Source organism: Platichthys flesus, chromosome 13, assembly GCF_949316205.1.
Source record: "Platichthys flesus chromosome 13, fPlaFle2.1, whole genome shotgun sequence".
Classification (NCBI taxonomy): Eukaryota; Metazoa; Chordata; class Actinopteri; order Pleuronectiformes; family Pleuronectidae; genus Platichthys; species Platichthys flesus.
In genome coordinates this window covers 7,922,720-7,941,045 of record NC_084957.1, presented here as the reverse complement: position 1 = coordinate 7,941,045, position 18,326 = coordinate 7,922,720, and the positions used below count along the sequence as shown (strand labels likewise).

Here is an 18,326-nt window from a genome sequence, read left to right as displayed (position 1 = left end):
AAAACAGTGAAAATATTTACTGTAGGATGTGTAAACATGAAAACCTGCAGCAAAGATAAAACTGCACAATATGATTCAACAGTACGAAATGGCTCTCCCTCGCTACAAAGGAGAATCAATTTTCCTGCCGAATGCAGCCTTCAATTGATTCCACTCCTGAATGATCACACACTTCATCGCACACTTTCCAACACCACACTGAGAAAAACTGTTCCATAGGGTTCAGGACTGGAGAGGATGATGGAAGGTAAACACTGAAACACTTCACACATCCTTTGAACACATGACAACAGAAGCAGGAAGCTCTGCCTGCTCATGTCTCAGCAAAGCAGCTGGTGGAACATCCAGAAATATTTTATTACATTTATGATCCTAAATTAACCTTATTGGACGTGTGTGTGTGTGCTCAATTTTAAATATATATTCTATTGAGAGAATGGGGTTTTGTGTTTTGGCAATTCAGAAAAACTTATATTTAAAGTACATTTAAGAGCAAATACTTGACTCATGTAGAAAAGATAAAGCGATACTTATGAGTACATTTTGTCTTTTTAGTTGTACTTTACTTAAAGGATAAGCAGAGGATCCCAGCAGCCAGCAGGGGGCAGCCCCAGGACATCGCAGCAGACTGATTCTTGTAAGGCGTCCGAAGAAGGTTGGGAGGTACTGGGTTATTGTCTGACAATAGGTTTTTAAAGTATGTTTAATCATCCAGTATCTAAAAGCCAAAAATATAAAAGTAACTTTTAAGTAAGGCTGTCAAATATATGTAGTAAAGTAGAAAATATTTTCTCTGAAGTGTTTATCAAAAGAAGCATAAAATGACACGGACACACACGATAATTTGTCCATATTCTTAAAGCGCTTAATTCCGCGATCAAGTCATCAGGCTGTGTGGCCTAGTCGGTATGGCGTTCGGTCTCAAGAATGAAGGACACGGTTTCGAATCCCGCTGTTACCCATCTTTAAACTGGCAATATATTGAAATCTTAATATTGACAGCATTTATTCCATTAATTGCATAATATCTCACACTAGTTAAATTAAAATGAATTAAATATAAAACAGGAAAAATTTAATTTAAAATAAAAAAAAAACTTAAACTGCACGAGCAATTCCTGCTTAATGGGCTTCTGCGCAGGATCATCATAATTTTTCCGCACTGATTATGTGCCTGTGTGTGAGGTCGCGGCGCTTCCTGGTTCTTCCCGGCACTAAGCTGCCGGTGCGAACAGCCCAAATATTTAACATGGGAGAGGAAAGGCGGCGGACCGATTTTCGCAGCGCTTCTACCTCCTGTGCGTCCCCGGGGTTAGAGGATGATGGTGTGACGTTAATGTATTGTTTTTCATTGCATGTGTCACGTCATGATAAATCAGTTAATGTATTGTTTTTCATTGCATGTGTCACGTCATGATAAATCAGTCTCCTATGTCGCCTGTACCAGGAGCCGCCCCTGTCACTGGTTATCTTGGCTCGCTGTCTGGCCGGTAACCAGCCGTCCGGACCGCTCCGTGAAGAAGGAGGAGGAGATGTTTCTTTACCTGGAATGCAGCCGCTTTATTTCTCGGATATACAGCAGGAGCAACTCTCGCGTCTCCTCTAGGTGGTCCGTCACTTCTCTTTATAAACACACTTTTAGCGTCTTTTCCCACAATCCCCAGGTGCACTACGTCGCACACTACAAACTTTCCTTAAAGGGGCAGGCCTTACCTGCAACACAACAGCTCTCGGTCTCATAAGGCAAGAGAAAGCAGAGAGGGATTTTTACACACTGTCTGATAAAGACTCCGGCAGTAAAGGCAAGGGGTAGTGATGGATAAGGGTTTCTTTAACAAGTTAAGTTTCATTCTCACTTTCCACCTTAAAACTATGAAATGAACTGAACTATGAACTAGTTCAGAATTTAAATGGTGAACTATGAACGTGAACTATTCATGTTTACTTGTATGAACTGAACTTTCAACTAGTTCATGAGGTGTGAACTTGCACAACACTGGTTGTCATCAACTCCTGATGTAAATATAAAGTATTTAAATATTAAAGGCCCATTCTAGGGCAAAGAAAACAATTCATACAATTTAGATCAAATACACAACGTCTCTATGGATTATTTGATGCTTACTTTCTGCCAACAGATCCCATATTCCTAAATCTTATACACTGAATATTTAATGTTTGGGTCACCCTCACATCCTGCTTCTACATGATGTCTCAACAGGAAGCTAATAGTGTCCAGTGCTCTGTGGATTCTCACCTGTCCCCAGCTTCAAGAAGAGAATGAGACAAGGTCAATGTAAATAGTTTATTTGATCATATTCAATGGAAATCTCATATCACCTAATTAAAAAAAAAGAACAAAAATGCTTGTTATTTTGTAGTAAGCGCAATAAACTGCCTAGAATACATTTCTGGTGAAAGTAAAAAAAAAAAAAAAAACATGCCAGTATTATCCAGTTAGAGAAATGACACTATTACAGACGGTGTAGTTAAAAGAGAGACGGAGATGATTACAAGGTGCATCACTGAGCCACATTCCAGCCCATCATCACAGGTCAACCAACAGAAACCAGTTTAATGTTTAACGACGAGTCCAGTAACATGAGCGTGCTGCAGGTCGCCGCCGCTGGGTGTGACATCAACCCACAAACACACTGCGTGATCCTGCTACACAACACGATGTCACTCACTACTGTAGATTCCCGGCTGCATTTGGCTTCATTAAATATAAAAAGTATGGAAACAAAACAAAACAAATTCTATAAGTTAAAATGACATTCAAGTTGTATAGCACAAGGCGATGAAAACTTTTGTTTAAACAATATGTACAATATTAACCATCTGGTAAAATGTGAATAGGGAAAATAAAAAAACATGGTTTGTAGCAAAATATCTGTACATTTAGGAAACTTTTTTGTTTTTGTTTTCTTCTGTTTCGCCGTCGCTCGAATGACTCGACGGAAACATGAGCTTAAAGGAATCTTTTCAGTGGTTAAATACTATACATTTAAAATTACAATAAAGTGAGCAGACACAGTAGCCTGGAGAATGATTAACCTGTCAATACAACGATGGGTTATGTCCAGTTTTGTCAATGAGATCATCGAGTCTTTTCGTGCAGTTTATACTCTCGGTAACTTGTTCCCGTAAACCAGTGAATCTTCTGTGTTGTCACAGAAACAAACGGCAGCGTTTAGTGGAACTGGGCGTCTTCTTCTTCTGTGGATTAAGAGCGACAGAGTAAGACTTCAGTAGCCACTGGTCAGTATGAAGAGATTTGATGGATGCGATTCACATTCGCTCGGGCCCTGTTCTGATACGCTTTCTTTATCCGGCTTCACTTAACCCAACATATCGTTTGGTAACCTGAACTAACCAGGTTCAACATATCCAGGACATCGGTAACTATTCCAGTAAGAAGTGAACCAGGTTCGTAGGAAATAAAGCTCAGAGATTTAAAACTCATTTTACCTCAATAACAGCAAATCCTGTTTCATAGCACAGGCCCTGGGTCTCCTTTTGAAAAATAATTATTGTTTTGTGGACTTTTTCATTCACTTTCCATCAACCTTCCACTTAATTTCTTTAATTAATACAGATAATTACTCTTCACCATCTTCCTGCCTGATCGTCAGCCCTGGTAGTCAAAGAGGAGAAGCCTCATGAGATGAATGTTTGTGTAGAAAGAGGAATGTAAGAAAGCACCAAAATGTACCGAGATAAGACCAAGTGTGAACCTTGGTCAGTGAGAGACGCAGTGTCTGTGACATCTGAGGGGGACGTGTCCCGTACATTCTACATTAAGGAAGCGTCTCTTCACGCAACTCTTAAAGCCACAAAGTCCAGTTTCAACATGTCGTGACATTAAAGCCGGGTCAAACTGTATTGCTTTCAAAGTGGGGCTATTAAAAAACAGAGAAACAGAACACAGTAGGACATTAGAGCACAGGAATAAGTTCAGGCACTTGGCTTGTCGAAGGTTCGAGAACCTTTCAGACACTTCTCTTTAAACTCGTCCACCTCCCAGTCCTTCATCGTGAAACGCTGCTACGATACCACAGACATGGAACAACACGTATTCTTATGTAATATATATACATACTCATATCTACGGTTGCTACAACCCTCGTCATCTTCCGCTCGTCAGCCTTCGCTCTTCACATCCGACCTTCCCTCCCTCCCTCTTCTCAACATCCCGCAGTCCTTCCCCCTGCCCCCACCCACCACCACCTGTTCGCCTCCTCCCTTCCAGCACATGAACCGGTCCCTCGTCATATGACCACCTCGCCGTGGCTGTTGTTCACCGGCCGCAGGTTCTGATCGTCAAAGCGTCTCCTGACACTCCTCCGCACGGCGTCCGCTCGCCTGTAAGGCTGATTCCTCAAATCTGAGATAAGGGGGAAGGATGGTGGGGGAGGGGGGAGATAAAAGAGCTGTCAGTCATCCTGTCAGGGGAGAGCTGATGAGCCCACATGCTCGTTGTGCTGGTAGCCTGTCTTTCAAAGCAGCGTGAGGTCTACACAGGAGGAGGAAGAGCCCCTCAGGCCGGCCGTCTCTGGACGCTACGACAGAGACGAGCCGCCGGCTGAATTAACTAGAATAAAGAGGAGCAGCTTCTTAGAATCAGACGTTCAAATGGTCTGGTATTAAGGTGATAGAATGAGGATTACAAGAAAAGGGACAGGGAGGGAAGAAGAGAGGTAAAACAGGAAGGTAGGTAATAAAGAGATGCTTGCCAGGTTCTGGACACACCCACCACTACAGGGGTGCTACTGGAGGAGTTCCTTACCCTCGAGTAGACATTGGGAAATTTAGTAATGTTATTCTTCTTTAGGGCTGGATAAAGAGAAGACAAAAAGGGAGGTTAAAAATGGAGGAGGAGGCGGATGACGAGAACATTTATCCTACTGGCTTTGCACAGAGAGCGCTGCGAGGGCAAAGCAGGGTGGCAGCAGGCTGCATGGAGGGGGGGGGGGTAATCGAGAGATAGGGTGAGGGCATGACAAGAGAGAAAGAGAGAGAGAGAGAGAGAGAGAGAGAGAGAGAGCTGGAAGAGGTTAAGTGATTCAACTGACAGGAGGGGGAAGAGAGGGGGGGGCAGGAAGCTCATTTAGCTTTTCTTTTTTGTTACTAGACCCAGGCTGCTTTGCAGAGCGGCTACCAGCAGGAAAGTAAAAGTGCCAGTTTCAAACTTCCAGCACAGAGCATTTGTGAACTGAAAACAAAAGAAATGGCTCCAGTCGACAGCAGAATTACATTCAACAGCATCTTCACCCAAAACAGAACAAAGCATGCACACACAACCGATGAATGAGTCACCGCCACACACAGAAACAAGCAGGATGCACGTTAGTAACACACAGACTGCAAGTGACAAGGAAAAGACACCTGAAATGCAAAAGAATAAAATACATGCAAACGTCATGCAGCGGGTTAGCGAGTCTGCCAGACGAGCAGGAAGTCATGTGACCAGAGAGGTGACATGTCAGCAGCACAGCGTCAGGGCTAAACTGGGAGAGTGGGGGGGCTGTGTCGTGGAGAAGCAGGCAGAGAAGAAGCAGACAGCATGAAGCAGTCAGCATGAAGCAGGCAGCATGAGGCAGGCAGCATGCGAGACTCTCTGACAACAGCAGTGATGATAATGTGACGATGTGATGATGAACACACAAACATTGATTTTTGACACTTGGAACACACATGAAAGGCGAAGTCATAATGCCACAGGCGCTCTCACACAGGACGTCAGATCATCCCTGCCATGGGGCTGACTGAAGCGTGAACAGTAGATACAATTAAATGTGACTTTCTGCCACTGCGGCATGTCGGGCGACCAAATTGGAATCTGAATCTAATCTTCCAGTCTCCCACCACTAGGGGGCAGCCCCCAGCTACACATCTCGGCTCCTCTACTTTAGGGGAGACGCTCCACTTTAAATCCAGTCAGTCCAGGTGAGATTGACCTCAGCGACCTTTCTCTGTGACATTATGTTTTGCCTTGGTTTATAAAATACTGGTGGTGAATGAGGTTGTCACACTCCATGCAGAGGAAACCGTTTAACCCAACACCCTGTCATGCTCAGGGAGGGGAAGTACACACAATACACACAATACACACAAACAGAAATGTGTGCGTCTCCAAAAACCGTGAGATCCGGGCACAGTGCACATGCACAGGTCCGGAGTGTGAGTGTGACGGTTAAACCGGGGAAGAGTGTGTGAGAGGGCATGCAGAAGGAGAGGAGCAAACTTGAAGGACATAATGTTCCAGTAACCTTTGAGAGGAGAGAGAGAGCTATTAGCTTAGTAATGGTACTCCTCATTGAGGGCGGACTCGCAGAAGAACCGAGAGCCGCGCTTGGCAGTGCGGGCGGTGAAGGGCACCGTCTTCAGCACTGCACCGAGAACGACAGAGACAACAGCCAGGACAAGACAAACACAATATAAGAGAGTGAAGCAGATTCCTAGAGGGTTTAGCACCTGGTTATAGAATTAAGCAAATACCCAACAACAGCATCAGGACGGGCCGGGTGCACAACGCCTCCCAGACAGTTTGAAAGTTACATTTAGCAGTTTAAAGTTCGACTAAAAACTGACATGACTCCAGTTACTAGTTTTGTTATTGACATTTATTGTATGAAAATTAGCCTCTCAGCCATGGGCCCTTCTATAAGAAAGATATATTACCTTGATGAACGAGGCAACAATAGTTTGACAAATCATGTTGAATTACAAGTAAAAGTACATACTAACACAAGTATTAAAAGTATTAACAAAAGGTTTACCAAAAGTATTGATAAAAATACTCATAAAAGATTATTATTCTAGTATTATTGTAACTTTTTTATTATTGTTAATAGTAATTAATGAATATACTGGTATTAATAGTATTAATATCCAAAGTAACATTACTTTCCAAAAGTAAATATACTGCGGTCACTATAAAAATAAAAATCTATTTTCTATTTATATAAAGTTAACAAAACGTACTGTCTAATAACTTTGTTTTTTAAACGCAAATATCAGCAACAGTATCCATCTCAACTACAGAGATTTGATATATCTAATAAAGAAAAGTACAAGATTTGTATATATATATTATAGTACCTCAACACTGTGTCTAAGTGTTTTAATGAGTTACATTCCAACCCTGTCCATGACTAGTTTTCATCTCAGTAAACGTCGCATTAACAAATATAACCCGGCCCAGGCTACGTACAGGTTGTGTTACAAAGCGATGACAGAGCAGATAAGATAAAGCAACGATCATCAGAAACACTTGAGCCGATCGTCTCTGGATTCGCTCGACTGTCGGTTCATGTTTGTTGTCAGAACCTCGTGGATCTCAAACATCTGACAGCCGAAGTGTCAAAGCCACAGTCGTCGTGTTAGTTGCTTTAGAATCACTTGGTTAAAGACTAAATGTTGAGCATAGAAGAGGACCTTCATGCAGAGTGCCCTGGAGTGTGTGTGTGTGTGTGTGTGTGTGTGTGTGTGTGTGTGTGTGTGTGGTCACAGACGGCAGCCGGGCCCAGGTGACGTTACCTGTGATGATGTCCTCAATGGCTCCGTCTTTGCCTTCGTACACGTGGCGGCTGTCTTTCACCTGTTTCTTCCTCAGCTCCTGGATCAGGTCCTGCTGCTGCCGCTTGTTCTTATGGGAGGGAGACTGAGGCAGACACACACACACACACACACACACACACACACACAAACACACACACAGACACACACGTTAAATGTGTTAGTTGTGATTAGTATGTTGTATAAAAGGGTCCTCACACCCATCATTTTCTCTTTCTCTCGTTCCACTCATCCCTTCATTCTAGCGTTTGTGCCCTGGGAGATAATTGAACCATTTTGGAAGAAGCAGCTGATCCTGAGTGGATGTGATGTGGCTCAGCATGTGTCACACTGTGCAACCAGATATAACCTGCACCCAGCAGGTGTTTAACTAATCTGGAGGAAGAGATGTTGAAGCAGAAGAGGAGGAAGTGGAGCGCGTCTTTCCTTCTGGTCGCCGTGTTCCACTGTCGCGACCAGAAGGCAGTATATAAAGAAAGCGTTATAGGGAGAGAGAGGAGGAGGGGGGGTGAGGAAAGAGAGGGGCGACTCACCTTCTGATCTTCCTCCATCATGGCCTCTTGCTCTAGAAGTTTCTCCATCATTATCTGCTCCTGTCTCTTTCTGTGCTCGTTGTCCTCCTCCGCTTGCTGAAGAGACAACACACCCACAGTCACGTACACACAACAACACACACTGCTGCTGTTGCCATCATAGAATTCAACACTGGAGCTTTAAAAACCATATTTGCAAAACCAAAGGTCGGCCAGCTGAGATGATGCCTGGGGATCGTGAGCAGTGTGGAGTCATTAAAGAGGAGGAGGAGTTCGGGGAACGGAGCTGACACACAGCTGCCGCGGAGGGAAAACAGCTGAGAGCAGGAAAACACTTCCAGAGAGTGTTGGATCGAATCCCAGTTCATGGAAAACCTGTTGATTTAACTGCTGCTCAGAGGAACACATGAAGCTGTTTACTTACAGAGCATCAACAGAGGACACCACTGCAACAACAAGCAGTAAGGTAGTTTGGAGAGGTACCATAGTACTGTTATAGTAGTTTTTTACATCCTTAAATCTGCTCATTTATTTGTGAAATACTTAAACTTCTCCTGGCACACATTAAGAGCTCAAACACACAAAGCACACGAGCGTTTCAAAGTATCTTTACATCTCAGCCTTGACTTTCTTCAGCTGCTGTGGTAACAAAGATAGGATCCTTTTCCACTGGTCTTAAAAACCCATTAACACCCACTGACATCTGGCTTCTGTCTGCAGTGGGAATGGATACAATCAGGATTCTCTTCCGGGTCAAATGACTCTGCAGTAGACGCAGATTTTTTTTTTTTTTTTAAATCGACTCTGGCTCTGATCCCCAGTGATGGCAACATGACACCTGGGTGAGCAGGGCGTTTTCTTCTTCTTCGTCTTCTTTATTATGGCGTCTCGAAGACGATGCTGCAACTTTTGCGGCTCAACTTCCAGGAGTTGGGACTTAAACAGCCATGTTTACGTGTCTACTTATTCTTTTGACATCTTTGGAACAATGTGCAGCAGCCATTTTTGTCTTTGTACCATACAGGATGCAACACTGGCAAGACAGCGAAGGTGAGAGAGCCTCAGTTTCTGTCTTTTTAGCAGGTTTTAAATACCTATGTATACCCGCTAATGTTAGTGTTGAGGAGGCATAAGTATGGAGGTTAACATCTGGCCAGGTGTGTGAATTCCACTACTTCTGTGTGTGTGTGTGTGTGTGTGTGTGTGTGTCAGAGAGACAGAGGATTTGTCCAACTCACCCTGTAAGCCTTTACAAATCGCACAAACACAGGGAAGAAGACGGACGGCGGCGTGGTTTTGGCGTTTTCCCCGTAGAATTTCACCGCCTCATCGAAGGCGTCCTTTAAAAAGACAGTGGAGAGTGGAACGCACAGAGGAAAGATTTCAGTCGACGGTTTCACATGGTGGAATAAACCAGGGCGCTCTCAAAGTGAGGGGTGCTCGTGTCACCTGTGCGATCTTGGCGTCGTCCTGCATCTTCTTCAGCTTGTTCTCATTGTGTGTGATGAAGTCCTTGAGCATGGTGTTGTGGCCGTGCATGCTGTACTCCCGTCTGGTCAGCTCCATGCCCCTCTGCAGCTCCCTCACATCCAGCAGGACGTTCTCCAGCGACACTGGGATCACAGAGAGACTCATGAGAACACGTGTAACCCCAATATTCAACCGCACGAAACCAACACCTGATGCTGAGGGATATTTAAATCTTACAGACAAATTAAAAGACACAGAATTAATGAAAGCAACACTATGTAACTTTAACTGAGCAACAGCGCCCTCTGCAGCCACATGATTGAGGTTCATCCTGCTGGGCTGCGTGTCCGAGCGATTAAGTGGTTTTCATGTAGAGAAAACAAAGCCTCTGAAACTCGATCAACTGAAACAGCAGCTGAGCGTTGGATATTACCCATGATCCCCGGCTTCCTGAACTAAAAGAGCTGCCACTGTAACACATACACCAAACTCTTTATAGATAAATGCTGTTTTTTTTAATATATTTTTTAACTGATCTACAGTTCAGAATTTGTTTTGAACTCGCTGGACCTGATTCTGACAAGCATCAGTCAGTTACACACTTACAAACAGGCGTCTAGGATGTCGAGTGCAAATGAGAGCTGCACCAATCTCCCTATTCAAAGTCAGTGAACCATCAAACTCCTTTTGAAGCTGAAGGGGAAAACGTTGCATAGTGTTGCTTTAAATCTCCAAACAGCCAATGGAAAAGAGTTGGCAGTTATGTGAACTTGCAACAAAACACATTTGCGCGGCCCAACTCACCTGCTGCAGCCTTCTCCACGTAGTGCAGCTCGTTGTAGAAGAGAGAAACCTGCGAGTACTTCTCTTTCACCACATTGGCGATGTAGTGTAACAATGTTATCTTACGGTCCGTCGACTTGGTATCGATTAGCTGAGAGTAAAAGAAAAGTAAAAGAGAAGTTAGACGTGAAGAAAACCTGCACAAGAAGATTTTGAAGTGTAGGGGGAAGCAATATCCACTTACCAAGTCTAGACTCTGCAGCTTGAAGCCGTACACCGCTCCTCTCTTGCTGCTGTTCATGTAGTTTCCAAGTGCCAAGATAATCTGCAGGACAGCACGAGCACAAATGTGAGAGAGGGACCCACACATGGATCCGACATTAGGCTCAGTCTAAACACAACGGGTTCAATTACCTCGAGAATCTTCTTCAGCTTCTGTGACGACTTGATGGAAACTGACGCTGCGATGACTGCGTGAAGTTGCTGCAGAGACACAAACAGATTGTTGCTTTTTCTACGAGTCCAGCATCCCAAACCAGTAATAATAACAACACTATTGTGGAGGAGGCGTCTTCGATGGTGTAATTAGTTTGATATTTAGTGGTTGAGTTAGTGGGAGAACTCACCGGCGTGAGCATCGTAATGCTCTCGGAGAAGTTGCCGATGAAGGCCATGATGGTCATCTTCTGCATGAGCCGCTCGATCTTGCAGAACTGCATCATGAAGCGGTCCTCGTCCGTCAGGGTCTCCACCGGCTTGCGCTCCTTTTCGAACTGACGCATGACTTTGATCTCGTTCTCTGTGGGCTGGAAGCGCATCAGACACTCCACGAAGTCCACGGGCAGAGTGCGCAGGTCCAATCTGGACGACGGGCAGAGCAGAGGTAGGTGTTTAACAGAATGGAGGTCAAAGTAAAAGACACACATCATCCAATAATGTGATTAACATGCAGTTTTTTTATTTCCTTTTCTTTTTACTGATTTATCTATTTTTAAAATTTACAAATTTAAATGTAATCATCGCTCATGGAAAAATAGATAAAATAAATAATAGAAAAATGATAAAGGCTTTCACTTGAAAAAATATTCTCATGGTTAAAACACATATTAACTTGGTAACAACAGGTCAAAACATTAACGTTTAAATAAAAACTCCCTAGGGATCAGGGGTCTTTTTGTTTTATTTTGAAAGGGCTTACAGCTGAATGGCCTTGCAGATCTCCTCGGGCGCCTTCCCCACTTTCCTCAGCGTGATGGCCAGGTTCTTCGCCCTGTTGGATTCCAGCAGGGTCACCTTGCTGGGTCCCTTCTGGATCACCTTGTGCTTGCTCAAAGTGATGTCGATGGACGGGCCCTGGGCTTTCGTCTTGAACATCTCCTCGAACTCGTCCACGTTCAAGTCCTGAAAGATGTCAACAAAGAGTCACATGCACGTCGAGGACACGGACATGGCTGAACAACGAACGAGTGAAGGGAGACTCTTTACCTCCAGTATCCTCTCATCGTCGATCTCATTGAAGACGGTGCCGTTGATCTGGTTCGGTTTAAGCGCGACCCAGTTGAAGACGGGCATGCGGAACTTCGTCTTGATGGGTTTCTTGATCTTGACGGCTACACAGGGCACAGACGAGTTAGCACAGCGTGAATCAGAGAACACACACACACACACACACTCACACACGTGCAGGTGACGGGGTGGATGGGTATCTGAGGTCTGTGACACACATGGATATAACTCCTAGTTCTGTGTGAAGTCTGAAACAATCCCTCATCTAATTTTCCCCCTAGGAGAGTGACGCCTCTGTGCTCAGGCCGGAGAATAAGGTTAAACCTGCACAGTAAAAGGTGCATATGGTGAGAATTCCCTTCCTGGCCAACTATTCATCGACAGAGATTAAAACTGTTTGAGGCCGCCTGACGGGACTCGTTTAGGCCGAGAGCTGAGATGGCGTCAGCAGGGACGGAAAGTGACTATCATTACAAAGGTGAAGAGTATTACCGCTATATTTATCATTTATTTGTATCCGCGCACCACAGCAGGTCTGTGTCTCAACATGCAACCAACACTCAAGATGTGGTGATCACAAATTCACACACACGCACTCACAGTCACAGCACCACAGCAAGGTGTGAGGGTGAATCAGGCAAAAGTTTGAAATATGGTATTCTATATGTAGCTTTCCCCGGTGTGAATCTGTTGTCTTTTGACTTAAAATACCATTTTCAAAACTTGTGGGGAACTTGTGGGGAAGGAAGGGAACAAGGGGGGGGCAGCGTGGCGGTAAATCAACAAACATGACAGGTATAACCTACAGAAAAGTTTGATGGGTCCCTCTGGTCGGCAGAAAAAAAAGAAAGAATCAATTGTAAAACAGGTCAGTAAGAAAGTGGTAGAAGTTAGTGAGAGATTTTAAAACATAAAAACATAATGGACCAAGAGGAGTTACACTGTGAAGCAGCTGCAGAAGATAACATAAATAACAATGTGTGGAGGACAGTGGTCGGGATACAATTGGATTTCCTCACAGCTCTAATGAAGCAAGAAAAGCTGTTAGATGAGCTTCTGCTGTTCTGATATTTCTGACGACCTAAAGAAGGAAGCTGCTGGGCCCACTATAAGAAAATGAAATATATGTTGTGTATCGTTCCTTACCGGCTAACCCAGAGTTCATGATGACCGTGGGCGTCCCACAGCCGGGCAGTGGTGGAGCCATGGGAGGAGGTGGAGGAGGCAGAGGGCCTGAGGATAGTCCTGGGGGTGGAGGAGGGGGTGGAGGAGGAGGCGGCGGAGGAGGAGGAGGCGCCACCATTGTCGGAATGACCAATGAAGGCCCGTTTAGCACTAGGAGGGAGTAGAGATGGGAGGGTCAACAAAAACAAAACTGATGTTTTGACAGTTGAGTTATTTATTATAAAGTTGTATTGTTTTTTTACACAGAGGTAAAATCATCTTTTTATTAGTTAATGTGTTAGAAAACTGGACTAATGTTAAACCTACATGTGCCGTTCACTGGCAGAGGAGGAGGAGGAGGAGGTGGTGGTGGCGGACCAGGCGTGCCCGCTACAACGCCTACGTGGTTTGGACTGACAGCTCCAATTGTTCCTCCGACCATGCCGCCCGGCACGCCCCCCAACACGCCCTCTACTCCGGGAGGCGGCGAAGGCAGGATGGAGATGTCCCCGTCTCCCTTCTTATGGATCTTGATGGTGCCCTGCTTCTCCAGCTCGTGGATCTTCCTCTCCAGGTTAGAAGATCGCTGGATGGCCTCGTCCTTCTCCTTCAACATCTGCCGCAGGGAGTGCACCTGCGAGCTGGTGTCTTTGTAGACTTCCTGCGTGAGGAAGCGACAACGATATTTAGAGGAACCGAAGTCGAGAACCAAGGATAGAGAAATCAGACACCAGATTATCTGGCTTGAGAGTGGAAATCTAAGTAAGTAAATGGCAACTGAAAGAGTCTGACCCTGATGGATTCAAGATCCTTGTTCCTTTGCATCAGCTGCTTCTCCAGCTCCACGATCTTGGACATGGCCTCATTCTCCATGTCCTGCAGCTTCTCTGACATCTATACAAACAACAACGAGAAAGAGGAGGTTACACAGCGACAAAAAAAAATCACTGTTTCTGTCTAGATATGGCATTTAACGTTTATTATTCCAGAGTAAAACACACTGTGAGGACTTCGAAGTGTCCGTATAGAGAATGTTGGCCTCTGGTTGACAGCGGACACATTAGATCATTGTTAATCTCATGCTGAGAGGGAACCGAATGACGACAAGTAAATGTGACAGGAGCCGCACACGTACGCCCAGCACCCTGTCAATTCACGGTGCCATCAACATCCTGACATGTTGGATGTTAGAGTGTCGCCTTCTGCAAGAGAGAAGATGGATCTTCACACGGAAATATAAACAGTTGTGGGCTCTCACATGAGACATATTCTCCTCCAGCTCCTCCACCCGCTCCAGGGCAGCGTTTTTGGTCTCGGCGTCCTCCAGGAGGGCTCCCACATCAAAGACGTTATCCAAGTACGCCTGGATCTGCACCTGCAGCTTATCGCTCTCTGTGTGTTTTAGTTTCTGGAAAACAAAGAAATAGCGTGACAATCCGAGCAAAGCAGCCAGGGTAGTGAGAGTGGGGAGGTTTTCAGTTTCCTAGTCCGCATCATCGATCTCCCTGCTGCAGTGAGGCAGGAGACCAGGATTTACAGAGACAGTGACTTTCTGAAGCCCTTATTGACGACTGTAAAGACAACACACTGCACGCCCTGGACTGTCTCTCCACACATCGTCTCTCAACTCACGTCCAAGTAGTCGTCCAGGAACAGCTTGGTGAAGTCGAACTGTAGATGAACCCTGAAGTTCATGTCCTCCACAGAGTGCACGACAATGTTGATGAACTGCATACATGCCACCTATGGAATATAAACAGACAAAATAAGTCAGTTGATGGGGACACACCGTAACCATAGGCTTTCTGAATGATATTGAAACACTTGTACACATAACTAAAGAAGTTTTATGGCCCTAACGGCTGAAAAGACAAGTTAACAAGAGTTTATACAGGTTTGAGAGTTTCTATGACTCTGAAATGGTTTTCATGCTGATGATCACACCTCTTGTTTTATTAATATTGATTCCCTGAGTATGGGTGTATAAATCCAGATGATTGTGTTTATATATATCGGGCAGAGGAGCTTATCTGGCTGATTAAAAGGAGTGAAAGAGACAAATTAACAAAAATCTGCCAGTTTAACTTCATTTGCTGCATAAACAGATAAAGAGGGATCCTTCATAGGGTCCAATATACACACAAACAAACTCACACTAAAGTGACAGTGGCTTAATGAACTTCACTGTAAGAAGCTCAGTCGTGGCAGCTTTGACAAAGTCTGTTTGCTTTAGTGTTGCTGTCAGACGATGACTTGTGACACAAGCTCAATTTAAAGTCCTGTTGAAGGTCTATTTAAACACAAGCTCTGTTGGTTTTCACTCACACACAAAAACACACACACACACACACACACTGTGTACTTCCCCCACTTAAAAGGATATAGAGATAAGAATCCTGTCTGAGTTGGCTCTATGTTCCCGGTGTCTTTTAATTCTTATCAGCCAGGATCATTAACATTCCTCAGGTTCGACACAACGGGTCTGTCGCGGCCTCTTTGCTTCGGGTCACTGCAGTGTGACGTTCAGCCCTGCATCACTAGCTTGTGCTTTGAACCCTTGGCAGTGATGAAAAATGGCAAACGCCTTGATTCCGGATGTCTTGAGCTCAAAAAGACTCACAAACCACCTGCGGTTTGCCTAGTGATGTACGAGGGAGCCAGGGGCAATCACACAATCAGTAATCATTAGCATTGTGTGTGTGTGTGTGTGTGTGCGTACATACCATGAAGTCAATGTTGTTGTCCTCGTTCTTGAAATACTCCATTAGCTTCTCGAACCGCTGCTCCTCCACACAAACCTGCAAAACAAAGCACATCACTGGATTTAAAGAGGTGAAGAGAGGAAGAGACGGAGATCGATGCAATCAGTCAGGTGAAATGCATTAATAACACCCACACCACCTACCTCGCATCAGTTACAGTGATAATTGGCATGTGATTTAAGTCTTAATATCTAAGATGTCTGACTTACACTAACAAAATAATCACTGCACCCTCAAGCATCACGAGGATTAAAACAAGCTTGTGCTACTAAGAGATATGAGGGCGTTTGTTGGAGGCTTATAGAGAGCGGACAAATATAAAAAAACAAATCCTGATGACACTGTTTTCTCAAAGAAAGTGATGTTTGTTGCTGCACACAAGGTGTAGAGTGATACTAAATATGTTAAGTGATATTCAAATGACATTATTTTTCAAGATTTTGGATCAAGAATAAATGTAACTCCTGCAAGCACGGGTTCTACCGCCTGGTTATTTAACATTACAGTGTGTTCTCATTAAATTACGACTTTATTATCCAAATATAAAAATGTTCCCCCCCAATATGCCCCTAGTCATACTTTTTGTTCCGTCAGTAAAAGCCCTGATGAATGTAGGAGACAAAAAGAAAACACATTGAGAGACTTCTTAAGAAAGAGGTTGAGAGAGCAAGCGGGAGTTGCCTGCAGTTCAGACAGGTCAGGAGGAGGGCAATGAGGGAGACAGGGCGTGATAAAGAATTTAAGGGGAAGGGAGGAATAAAGTGGAGGGGTGCGTATCCCCAATCCTCTGAATAACAACCCAGAGCCTCCGGCCTCCACCCTCAGCCCCTTCATCCAACTTCTGACTCGAGATTATCAAAGTCTCTAGGCAAATCTAATAACGTAACATTTGAGAGTCAGTAAGACAAAACTACAGAGCGCGAGGTCATCCTCACGCTTTCCCAAAAGCAAATGTAACCATGATTTTTTCTCTGCCTTCATCTCATTAGACGAGCTGCGTCCTCCCCGAGCTTTATTCTCCTACTAATGTCAATGCCTCTGAGAGCAACACTCAATATTTCATTCAGGGGTGTAAATATTGCATTAACCCGGAGTCGGCCCATGTTTGTGAGCCGGATGCAACTACCCGGGGCTGCTCCATCACACAACCTCCCACTCATTTCTCCGGGAGTCAGAATACCTCATCCAGACAGACATGGGTCAGGGTGAGGTTGTCTTTAACATTTGTTTACCTGCTATCCTCAGCTTTGATGTGTCCGTCTAATCCACCTAACACACACACCTTGCTGTTGTCTCAGGAAGTCATCCCGAGTTATGCAGCTAACCCTGTGTCTGTTATTTGTTGTCAAAGTGTTCATTCCTAGATGCTACTGTTTGGCAGCGGGAGGAATTTGCCAGGAGGAGCATTCCTCCGGCGCTGAGTCACTGTTTGAAATCACAGAGTAAAAATGTAATGATATATTCGTCTCCGTGCGGCTCCTACCTCCTTAAAGTTGTCGAACGCAGAGAGAATAATTTCGTGGCCTCCTCTCACGAGACAGACCGCCGCCAGGAGCTCGAGGACCAGAGCTTTAGTTCTGTAAGATGAGGAGAGAACAGAGGGAGGGATGGGGAGTAAATTACAAGTGTCGGCGCTGCAGCTAACTTGTACTCAAGCACACGGAAAAACACAAAACAGTAATTTTCTACCAACACTGAAACTTTTATTTAAAACTGATCTGATGTGTTTATTACAATTTATGACCTAGAATTTTACAAATGTGGAGGAAGAATAAAACAATATCAGTAATTACTGCAATTTATTTTTCTTCAATAGCTAATATAACCTGTCAATATACTCTACATCAAACATAATGCTTATATAGTGTGCAAGCACAGTGACGAGGTATAACAAATAATTGATCAAGCTCAGTATTATATTTTTCTTTTTAGAACCACAAACTTCATCCAGTAGGAGGAAAAATCTATAATAATGTGACATCATGATATCACTATCGACTGATATGAACATGTATATCTCGATATCACTTTTGGTGATATCATCAGGCCCTAATGAGTATTATAAAACTTAAATATCCTGACACACTGACACTAGGTGGTGTGAAACATAGCTTTGTAGTATCAGATCATCGAAGGTGAGAGAGCTCCAAATTTTAATCCTTTGGATTAAGCTGCAGGTATGAAATATTAATACTTGGGGCCTAATCCGTGTGTGTGTGTGTGTGTGTGTGTGTGTGTGTGTGTGTGTGTGTGTGTGTGTTTGTTTTGGAGCGTACAGGACAGAGTGTGTCCAGCCTTTGGTTCATTCATGCAGGATTTCTCTGCCTGGATGAGACTCCATGTGACAGGTGATGCAAAGTGGTTTCACATTCATTTTTGAGGGAATCCTTCTGCCCTGGGCCATGAAGTGGAAACACACCAACCCACACACTTTCTCTCACACACACACAGAAGTGAGTCCTTCTGGTGGCTGCCTCAGTAAGCAGCTTGTGTGTGCCAGCAGTGGCCTGACCCGTCTGTCGGGATG

At 44.4% G+C, this 18,326-nt stretch overlaps 1 protein-coding gene across 5 annotated transcripts in view; it reads right to left on the bottom strand.

The window, feature by feature from the left end:
- Positions 1-2,291: 2,291 nt before the first annotated feature.
- fmnl2a (formin-like 2a) overlaps positions 2,292-18,326 on the bottom strand; it is a 51,765-nt gene continuing 35,730 nt past the window's right edge. Inside the window, exons 9-28 of one of the 5 annotated variants that reach the window (XM_062403380.1) lie at positions 17,283-17,376; positions 15,761-15,835; positions 14,670-14,780; positions 14,296-14,445; positions 13,830-13,931; positions 13,365-13,698; positions 13,020-13,208; positions 12,680-12,700; positions 11,853-11,977; positions 11,566-11,768; positions 10,994-11,228; positions 10,782-10,850; positions 10,612-10,692; positions 10,389-10,518; positions 9,564-9,727; positions 9,353-9,454; positions 8,115-8,210; positions 7,543-7,666; positions 6,273-6,392; positions 4,248-4,387 (exon numbers count right to left, since the gene is read on the bottom strand). In XM_062403380.1, coding sequence (XP_062259364.1) covers positions 6,301-6,392; positions 7,543-7,666; positions 8,115-8,210; positions 9,353-9,454; positions 9,564-9,727; positions 10,389-10,518; positions 10,612-10,692; positions 10,782-10,850; positions 10,994-11,228; positions 11,566-11,768; positions 11,853-11,977; positions 12,680-12,700; positions 13,020-13,208; positions 13,365-13,698; positions 13,830-13,931; positions 14,296-14,445; positions 14,670-14,780; positions 15,761-15,835; positions 17,283-17,376 — 2,497 coding nt within the window. In that variant the 3' untranslated portion in view covers positions 4,248-4,387; positions 6,273-6,300. Of the gene's footprint in view, positions 4,837-6,272; positions 6,393-7,542; positions 7,667-8,114; positions 8,211-9,352; positions 9,455-9,563; positions 9,728-10,388; positions 10,519-10,611; positions 10,693-10,781; positions 10,851-10,993; positions 11,229-11,565; positions 11,769-11,852; positions 11,978-12,679; positions 12,701-13,019; positions 13,209-13,364; positions 13,699-13,829; positions 13,932-14,295; positions 14,446-14,669; positions 14,781-15,760; positions 15,836-17,282; positions 17,377-18,326 lie in introns of all 5 variants that reach the window. The other 4 variants (XM_062403377.1, XM_062403381.1, XM_062403378.1 and 1 more) reach the window with 4 other exon arrangements.